The 10,494-nt window shown below is 45.0% G+C and overlaps 1 protein-coding gene across 2 annotated transcripts; it reads left to right on the top strand.

Annotated features, from left to right (window-relative positions):
* The first annotated feature begins 3,742 nt into the window (after window positions 1–3,742).
* LOC119331032 (wall-associated receptor kinase 3-like) lies at window positions 3,743–8,508 on the top strand. 2 transcript variants are annotated; one of them, XM_037604198.1, is made up of 4 exons: window positions 3,743–3,952; window positions 5,334–6,242; window positions 6,368–6,538; window positions 6,931–8,508. In XM_037604198.1, exons 2-4 carry the CDS (start codon window positions 5,363–5,365, stop codon window positions 8,112–8,114), a joined length of 2,235 nt encoding a protein of 744 aa, XP_037460095.1. In that variant the 5' UTR covers window positions 3,743–3,952; window positions 5,334–5,362; the 3' UTR covers window positions 8,115–8,508. The 2 variants fall into 2 exon arrangements, with proteins under 2 accessions (XP_037460095.1, XP_037460096.1); XM_037604199.1 differs by lacking the exon at window positions 6,368–6,538.
* The last annotated feature ends 1,986 nt before the right edge of the window (window positions 8,509–10,494 follow it).

The following is a 10,494-nucleotide window of genomic DNA, read 5'->3' as shown; positions in this document are numbered from 1 at the left end:
AATGAAGTTTTGCTATATAAGATAATTAATTAGGGGACCAAATTAGATTAGAGGACTAAATTTTTTCTTTTTGGGCCGGCCGCTCCGAACAGCCAGGGAGCAGCCGGCCGCTGCGTAGACCTGTCCTTGGTATTGTTCAGAACTATTTAAGCAGTGTGAGGTTTATGCATTTCCTGTGGCATTGTGAATTGGTACGTACATAAAGGGATGAACCCACGTTGATGTGAGTGGGGGGCCATGGCCCCCACTCCAAGGTTTGAAAATCCTGTAGGATTTGGTTGTATTTTTAAAATACATACTAAAACTCTCTAAATTGATACAAAATGTGCCAAAATATGCCCCCCACTCAAGTATTTAGCCCCCACACTCAAAAAAGTTTTTAGGTCCGCCCCCTGCGTACATAAGCCTAGTTTAAATCTGTCTGAGTTTGTCTGACAAGGCAGGGATGGGTTTGTGCTGGTTATCAGGCGTGCGGTGTGGCTCAACTCAATTTAATTTGGACATGCGGGAAATACGGCCTAAGGGATTCGGTGTTGTAAACGCAGGCGGGCTCCATGTAGAACTATCTGCAACAAGTAGTTTAGAAGTTTGAATTTCATGTGGAGAGTGCATTTGTAGGTGGGAATGGACACATGGCACGCCCTTTAGTTACACCTGCAACTTGGTTTTGAAATTTCGAAATTTGCATGAGCTGGGCGGGAATGGGAAGGGCATAGGAATGAGCATCCGGGCTGTCAGATCTGCAGTCCATAGATGATTGTTGGATCTCCTGGACCTGCACTTTTTTTTGGAATTCTTAAGGATGTTTCCTACAAAGTTGTTGAGGCTCGGCTTGAGACCATTGGATGACATCTGAAATAGATAGGTGAGATGCTAAGATGTGAATGTGCTCTTTTTAGAGGGTTTGGGTAGCATCTCCTATGGCTTGCTCCAAAGTGAAGAAGTTGCAACCGGCAGGATTGACAGCTTTGAAGAATATTCTTTTTGGAAAACAAACTAGGACAAGGACACAACTTACATCTAACATATCATAGCATTTCAAATCCAAGCCCACAACGCACATCGAGAAGAAAATAGACAACTTCGACATTGAATATAATCTAATGGAAGTTGGGCCTTGGATTTGGCCATTCATCACTACTGAGAACGAATTTGTCAAAAAAAAATCAAGTAATATTTCAAAAAAAATTACCTGAACACTATTACAGATTTATGTTGTATCAAAGTTTTCACAGTTCTTTAATAGAACCTTTTAAAGTGTCATCGGAGGCCTTGTACACCGCTAGCCCACTGCGTCAGATAACAACTCCAAATTAAGCTAGAAAAGAAAAAGTTCCAAGAGCACACAAAAAAACATAAGTGCTCATCCTCTGAGAGGCTCAACGTGTGCCCTTATTTCAGACGGCTAAATTACAATGAAATCGTTCGGGATATGGTGACCATTCTTTGCTTTTGTTTTATGCCGTGAAGAGGATTGAATCACAAGAACCAATCATCGGTTTGGTGTCTAGTGGGATGGCTGGCTGTCTGTCCCAACAAGGGATCAAACCGCATATTTGACAACTCATATATTCTTACAACGTGAGGTGACGTTTCTGTTGATAGCGAGGCACGAACGTGTGATGACTCTGCCAATCTTAAAAGCGCGGTAGATCCAGTGTGGTCGGACGCACATGAGTGCGCGTCGTGACGGCATGCATGTACATATATGTGTGTTTCTACTATATTATTGCGATTTTACAAAGGGTTGATGTCGCCACATATGTCCATTTTTTGGACGGAGAGAACGAAGGCCGCCGTGTAGATTGCCGCCGTGTGAATTTGTCTGGCTCGTTCCAACGCGCCATCGATCGGCGGCAGCTCAGCAGCGCTTGGCCTGTGCATGCAAATGCATATATATGCACGCCCGGTGTTGGTTGTTCTCCAGGATCATCCTATCCTATCCTAATTTCAGGTGGACGAACGAGACGAGTGCATTTCACTCCCAAGACTCTGAGCTGCTCAAGGCTGAAGCCCATGGCTTGGTCACTGCCTGCGGCTACCGGTAACTATCTTCTGCCGTTCGACTTCGTCCTTAATTTCACCCCTGTGTGAAACAGTTCTCAATGTACTAGCAACATGAATGTCTTGGCAAGTAATACTGTAGTTCCATACACCCTAAAATGGTTGTTTTCTTTTTAAAGGTCTATTAAATGGCATTGTAGTAGAATGGTTGTTTTCTTTTTAAAGCTCTCTAAAATGGCATTGTAGTAGAGAAGCGCGGGCAAGGCCCAAATTGATCTTCCGTTTTTTAATATAATAGTTTCTTCATAGATTGGAACATCTATGGGATGGAGACGGATCCTCTCACATACTACACCCTACCGTTGGCCCACTGACGTGTGGGGCCAGGTCCACATGTCAGTGGGCGAACGGCACCTCAGGGGAGCCACGTCCCTACGGGATTGGAAGAGCAACTTTTTTTAGACAATTTGGAAGAGCAACTTGTTGGTTGCAGTAAGGTCCCCCTTCTATTCGTAATCTTGATATAAACCTTCATCCGGAAGAAGACATAGGGCTACGGGTCAATCAAACTTCGTCATATGGGCCGTACTTGTAAGGCCAACCCGTGGGCATGGATTTTTGGCCCGGCACGACGCCTGAATAAAAGGGCCGGACCGGCCTTCAGCCCGCCAGGCCTTAAGGTCGGGCACGACATGACCCCTTCAAATTGCGCGGCCTTTTTAGGGTTGTTTCGTCTCTTTTAGGATAGTGTTGCCTTGGCCTTTTATGGACCATCTTGACTCTTTTTGACTGTTTTGGCCTTTTTAGGGGTCAATTGAGCTATTTCGGTCCTTTTAGGTTATTTTGACCCTTTTAACGTTGGTCGGCCCACAGTCAAGAAGTCATAGGTCGTTTCTTTTAAGTCATGTGGCAGGCTGGTCCTCCAGCTCAGGCCTTCGGGCCGGCATGACCTTTTTATCGATGGGTTGTGCCATGTCGGCCCATATGGCCAGGTCTGGGTCAATCTAGCCATCACAAAAAAAATTTCCTCCTATGTCCAAATCCCCGTCAGATCATATTAGCGCCTTAAGCACTACTTATAGCATTACGGGTAGAAGGTGCACACCCACGGTTCGCTAGGACATAAATGGGCTGCCAACCCATTATTCCTCCCATTGGTTCTGGTAACCTTTCCCTCCGGTTTTTGGGCTTGGTGTTCTCTGGTTTCTTCCACTTTTTATGTTTTTTTTGTTTTTCCTTTATCTTTCCTTTTTCTTATTTTAATTTTAAATATCATTTTAAAATTGTAAACTTATTTGAAAATTATGAACATTTTCAATTTTGAGATTTTTTAGTTTTCATGAACAATTTTCAAATCCATGCAATTTTTAAAATTCATGAACACCATTAAAATTGTGGAATTTTTGAAAGTTCATGACATTTTTCTCAAATTTATGAACTTTTTTTGAAATTCATGAACCTTTTCTGAACTCATGAACAATTTGGAAAAAATGCATGGACTTTTTTCTTTTTTTTTTCAAACGAGCAAACTTGTTTCGAATTGCTACAGTACCCCGTGTCGCTACAAAGACTGAGGTCGCTGCAGTACATTCGAGACGCAACACAGACCCCACGGTACTCCGCCCCCGTTACAGGCTCCGCAAATGGGCTGGCCCAGTGGGGGATGCTCTGTGCGCTAGAATGAAAACTGGCGCTACAGGCGCCGATTAGGAGCTCTCCCAAATAACCCCTAAAAAAAAGGAGCTCTCCCAATTCCCCACCCAGCACGCCAGGCCGGCGAGATGCCTGACGGCGACGCAGAGGCCCGCGCCGCCACCACCAGTGCGGCACCGCCGGGTCCCCATCCGCCTCTCGCCATGGTTCCTCCAGCCGCCGTCGACACGCGGAATCTGATTACCCGACACTACCCGCCGTCGTGCCACGGCGCCGGGCTATCAGGCCCTGTGAGGTACGGGAAACCCTAGCCGTACGATGCAGTTACTTGCTTATCGGAGCTGGCGCGTGTGATTCGAGCACGACGCATCGACCGGGCCTGGGACGCGATTTTATTTACTTTTTGCCGGGGAATTTATCCTGTGTGCCGTTGTTGTAGTGCACTGCAACTCTGCAAGCTCCGAGCATTTGGGGAAACCAGGAGCTTATCCAGTTCGAAATTGCCTAATACTTTTTTCCAGCGCGCACATGGCCAGCACAAGAATAGATAGTGCATACATTTTATATTGCTAGAGAAAACCATTTTACAGGTTAGTGTGGATTTTAGTTGACTACGTACATGTGAAATCAGTAGCAAAACGATTTTTTATCCACTTGATGGTTGGGCTGAGATGGTGGTTTCAGAGTGATGATGGCATGTAAGGAACCAAATTCAGGAGATGGTGGGATGGAAGAAATAGGCTGTTTTTCCTGTGGCGAATGGGGGGTTAGAGTGCTAGTTGTTGCGTAGAAGATTATTTCTACAAATTCTTCGTTCCAACATGCAAGATGGAACAAAAGTATGAAAAGGGCTGCTCGGACCATAGAAAAAGAAAATGCATCCATTAATAAATCGCTAAAATCTGTGTGTTGTGGTTGGCAAGCATGTGGTGGTCCCTGGTCCTATCCCCAGCCACCCGATGTGCCATTTTAGGTTTATAAACAGAGAGCAACAAACTAGTTGCTACTTATTTTAGTTTTTATGTAGTTATAAATTCGTAAAATCAATGCCAATAAACTATTAATTTAGATATTTCATCTGAAAAGTTGCATAGAAAAATCCAAAGTCATAAACTGAAACAAGCCATATATATTTTTTGGATTAGAGGTAATATTTTCCCGACAGTTTCTAGAATGAGATAGAAAGAAACATGGAGTCTAGAGTCTGGACTGCAGACTTCTCCTTTTTGGCCTGCTCCCCAGCATAGACGCATAATGAAGATGTGAACTTAAAACTCTTGTATGGTGAAACAAAACTTGAAATCAGAGAATAATAGCTAAGGGAGACATACAGAGTTGATGCTTTGTTATATAAGACGAGCATTAACTTTATTTTCTTCATCTGATTCAGATATTGTTGGGTCAAAACGTTTGTACTAGTGGGATCAAACTCTTAACTAACTACTGATGTATTCCTTATGAATGGACTTCTATGACATTTTCTTTACATGGTGCTTGGATTGGAGGGGCTTTGGCATATTCTGCAAGAAAGCAAATATATGTTATCTACTCACTCGCCGTATTAGGACTTTTTTTTGTATTTGTGGGGCCAAATGTCCCATAGCGACAGTATAAACATGCATCCAGAGTAGATAGATAAATATGTACATGATACATCTCTTGGCCCTTGCCTACAGGTCTAAAGCTCTTACTACTTGTCGCTGCCATGCTGACCCTGCAATATAGTGCTACCGCTTATGGGGCTGGGTTTGGGATCATCAGCATGGCACGGCCCGGCTGCCCAGACAAGTGCGGTAACGTCAGCATCCCGTACCCGTTCGGCACCGGAAATGGATGCTTCCAGGAACCCTTTAATGTCACATGCAATGTGAGCGGGGCATATTTGGCCTCCACCAAAGTAAGGATACTGGACATCAATCTTACTCTAGGTGAGATTCGTGTTCAGAACCCATACATAGCATGGCAATGCAACCACACCAATGGCACCAATAGTACTGGCGGTGATTCGCAAGGCTTAATTCTTGATCCTTCTCATAAGCTTTCCTACACCAAGAACAAGTTGACATCAGTCGGTTGTGCTACGCTTGCAATGGTCGTAGGAGTCACCAAGGGCAAGAACCAGCTTGAATTCCCCATTGTTAACTCATGCTTTTCATACTGCACTGACGCAAGTAATGTGGATAATAGCTCTGGGTGCGCTGGAATGGGTTGCTGCCAGTCCTCCTTTCCAGGAAATGTCAGTTCCGTTAACACCACATCCATGCCAGTACTAGATATATACAACTCAACCATCCAGTCTTTCAGCCCGTGCAGCTACGCTTTCGTTGTTGAGGAGGAGTGGTTCAAGTTCGATCCTTCATATGCCAGCTCTACTGATTTCGCAAGTAGATATGCAGATGGAGTTCCTGTGGTACTTGATTGGGTTGCTGGTAATGGAAGTTGTTCTGAAACCAGCAAGATGGGATCACAGTATGCCTGCCAAGCCATGAACAGTGAATGCATTGATGTGTCTAATGGCCCCGGTTACCGCTGCAACTGCTCTCAAGGTTATGAGGGCAATCCCTATCTGCAAGGAGGGTGCAAAGGTATGAATATGCATCGCCAAAATTCCAGATATATTCTTGTTCCTGTCAGTTTTAGTGTTCATGGAATGTGATTTCTGTTGATTCATGTTGAAATTCCCCTCACGTCCTCGAGTTGGAATTGACAGACATCAATGAGTGCGAACCTCCAAACCAGTCCTTGTATCCTTGCAAAGGTAATTGCATAAACACCCACGGTAGCTACACCTGTTCATGCCCATCAGGATTCAGGAGCGATGATCCAAGGAGCATACCCTGCGTTCGAGCTGACCCAAACAAAGCACTGAAGGTGGTCTTAGGTAATGGTGTTATAAGCAATCAAAATATTTTGCACACCAAATGTTCACATACTTATTGACCATAAACAAAAAGCTTTTCTGTACTTTTTTATGCGAGTCATACAAGGCCAACTAGGCAACTAGAGTACGGTTTGTACAGAGCTCAGAGGTTTGTCATAGGTAATGGGATAGTTAAGGATTGCACACCTGTTGTGCACCACACTGCTTAAATATAGTAATTTGAAATCTCTTTTGCACTTCTTATGCCAGTTATGTAAGTCCATGAACAGTTCGCATTCATGTCATACAGCAGACTAAAGGGTGTGTATAGCAACATGCTGCATTGTGTTTTAGCCAAATGTGGTCAATATCTACCCGTTGAACTGATGGTATTTAACCTTCATTATTTTCAGGCTTATCCGTCAGTGCTGTCTTCCTCATGGTTTTTATCTTCGCTCTATGGGCTGAGTATCAGAAAAGAAAGCTGGCGGAAGAGAAGGAAAGATTCTTTGATCAGAATGGTGGTCAGATATTATATCAGCAAATTATGTCAAAACAAGTCGATACTTTGAGGATATTCACTCAAGAAGATCTGAAGAAGGCTACAAACGATTTTGACGAGAGCAGAGAACTGGGCAAGGGGGGTCATGGCACTGTCTACAAGGGCATTCTCAAGGATAACAGGGTAGTGGCTGTGAAACGCTCGAAGATCATGAACGTGGAGCAGACCGACGAATTCGTGCAGGAGATAATTATACTTTCACAGACCAACCACCGGAATGTGGTCAGGCTTCTAGGGTGCTGCTTAGAGGTGGAGGTCCCCATACTGGTCTACGAGTTCATCTCGAACGGCACTCTCTTTGAGTTCATCCATGGTAGCCACGGAAGTCCACCTCCCTCGCTGGACACCCGTCTCAGGATCGCTCAAGAATCGGCAGAAGCGCTGGCCTATCTGCATCTGTCCACTAACCACCATATAGTCCACGGAGATGTCAAGTCCATGAACATCCTCTTGGACGACAACTACATGGCGAAAGTGACGGACTTTGGGGCGTCGAGGATGCTCCCCAAGGACGAGTCCCAGTTCATGACGCTGGTGAAGGGCACCCTGGGATATCTAGACCCTGAGTACCTGCAGGAGCGGCAGCTCACAGAGAAGAGCGACGTGTACAGCTTCGGGGTCGTGCTGCTGGAGCTGATCACGGGGAAGAAGGCCATCTACCGCGATGGCCTGAAGGAAGGCAAGAGTCTCGTGTCATCCTTCCTGCTCGCCATGAAGATTGAGAACCTCGAGGGCATCCTTGACCCGAGAATCGCGCGTGCGGGGATGGAGGCGCTGCTGCGAGAAGTCGCCGAGCTCGGGCGGATGTGCTTGGGCCCCAGGGGTGAGGACAGGCCTTCCATGACCGAGGTGGCCGACAAGCTGAAGGCCCTGCGAAGCGCCTGGAGGGAGAAACTGGCGCTGGGGCATGCCAAAACAGAGTGTCTGGTTGTGTGCTCGTCGCCTGCGGCTGTGGCGGCTTGGTGCCCTCCGTCTTCAGGATCCTCCTCGATGGAGGCGTACATGTCTGGAATAGGCATAGAGACGCCCAGATGATGGAGTAGTTACGTTTGAGCCTTTCACCAAAAATGACAAATTAATCTACCGTGCTAGAAGTACCAAGTAGCTAAGTAAATGTTCTCATGGGACCTGTGTGTGTTCTGCGTTTCATCGGTGGAGCTTGCCACGACGGGCTATGCGGCATGTGAGTTCTCAGTTCCGGGTGCGAGGGAACACAAAACTCAGTCTTCATGTTTTCAGTATGAGAATTCGCACATGGACCACCAGATTTCAGTTTGCAATGTTGCTCAACTATGCATGCCTAACTGAATTTTGTGTTCCTGGCCTATGATATGACTCTGAATCGTGTCAAATCTCAAGGTCCTTTCTTTCTGTCATGGTAACTGAATTTTGTGTTCCTATGAATGAATTGTGTCAAATTTCAAGTTTATTTCTTCCCAACATTGGTGGTGAGTGACCCTGTCGAAAATGTAGCACATCGCCTTGTCCCCATTTTTCGTGTTGTTATCGACAGCTTTATGATACTCCTAAATACTGATTAATTAATGCTACTGTACAACTGACGCATCGATTTCTTTTTTTTTTGTCACCAACTTTTTCAGGGCGATCAACGACCACAAGTTCATATATGTTTGCAAGCAAACAATCAGAGCAGTAGGATAGTAGCTAACTATCTCATTCATACTCCCTCCAAGTCTCCAACCGGGTTTATAAGGCGGGATCATCGTATTTTAGGTTGAACTTTGGGCATGGATCCTTTGGGGCGAGTCAATATATAGCCAGCTAGGAGGAGGAGGGGCACGTGCGTGGTGGAGCGGGTCTCCTGGACAAAAAAGAAAAAACCCAGCGTCATGATTCACGGAGCACACAGACACGAGCAGCGCCATATGTCCATGTTCAACCACTCCAGCGTCACAATTGAATCGATACTACAGAGTTTAATAAAAAAAAATAAGAAGAAGGAAGAAGGTGACAGGAACTTGCCGCCTGAACTTGCCATATATCTCCCTGCTTGCTTCCCCCTCTCTCGCGCGCCGGCCCACACAGGCACAAGGAGGCACTCGCTGCTCACCGGCGGAGGGAGGGAGGGAGGGAGGGAGGGTCGACGACAGCCGAAGCGCGGCGGGCCGGCGGCTCCAGCCATGGGCTGCTCACTGCTTGCGGGTACGTACGTAGTAAGAGGAATCTCATTTCGCCTGGGAACACTTAATTCTGTTGCTTTCCGCTTGCAGTCTTCATACATGCATGGTCTTTCTCTTTCAAGTTTTTGCAATGGTTTCCTTTAGCTCTTACTGAGGCAGGCTCGTACATGCATGATGAATCCTTGCGTTGAGAATGTCCTCTTTCTTTTTTCCCAACTTTTTCCCTTTTTGATTGAGGAGTTGCCTGTGGTGGTTGAGAGGACAAGGGGTGCGTGCCATGCTCTTTTCCTGTCTGTGACTGAGAGTGCCATTTCGCACAAATCTTTTTTTAGGGTATTCGCATAAATCTTCTAAAGACTAGGATGTGCGTGCGGTTTTTTTTCTTTTAACTTAGGGTGGATGCTGTCGATTAATTTGAGAAATTGTTGACCCAGTCAAAATCATAGAGGAAAATAGTCCAATTAGCTCACCCGCTCGCCAAAAATAAGAAATGGAGGGAAAGAAATCCAAGAACACAAACCTACACTACAATGGGTGAGTGGATAAGAAGCATAAACATGTAGCAATACAATAAGTCTCTGAAGGAGACATGGCGGCTCAGCGGCGACGGCAAGAGAGGTGGGCCGCTGGCTAGCATCCTCTTCAGTCTCAGCATAGTACCTACAAATAAATGTACCCCTTTAGAAATACTGAACCATTACAAATGCAGCCTCCCATAAAAATATAACCCTCTTCTGATAATAACAAAAATTCTGGTAAACACATATTTCATTAGCAAGAGAAGGGGCAACCTCTTTGTTTGTTGATAGCTTAGCAGGCTCCAAAAGCAGGGAAAACTCTTGGTTGATAGCTTGTAAGTCACTAAAGGTAGCTTGAGGTCCCCACACAAAAAAGAAGTCATCTGAGATCACATAAGAGACATAATATAAATTTCAAATATTTACAAATAAAGTTGCAGTAAGTTTGGTCTGTTCCCTTGAAAGAAAAATGTAATGCCCATCTCAGCATTAGTAATACAAATCCATCTTTCAACAATTAAGTACAAAATAATATATTCAACTATCTGAGCATAGTTCTCAGGAAGAATACTTGCTGTGTGGGATGGATCAGTGGGTAAGAAACAAAACAAATAATATTAAGATAACTATGATGCATCTCAATTCAGATGGGCCACTGACCAAAGGGTTATAAGCATTGCAATATTATATACTGACCAAATCAGTATTGCTCAGTATAACTGTAAGGCCTCTTGTTTAGGACAAAGGATAGATATT

The sequence above is a fragment of the Triticum dicoccoides genome, chromosome 7A (assembly GCF_002162155.2).
Source record: "Triticum dicoccoides isolate Atlit2015 ecotype Zavitan chromosome 7A, WEW_v2.0, whole genome shotgun sequence".
Lineage (NCBI taxonomy): Eukaryota > Viridiplantae > Streptophyta > Magnoliopsida > Poales > Poaceae > Triticum > Triticum dicoccoides.
The sequence above is the reverse complement of the archived record's forward strand: the minus strand, read 5'-3'. Positions and strand labels throughout refer to the sequence as shown.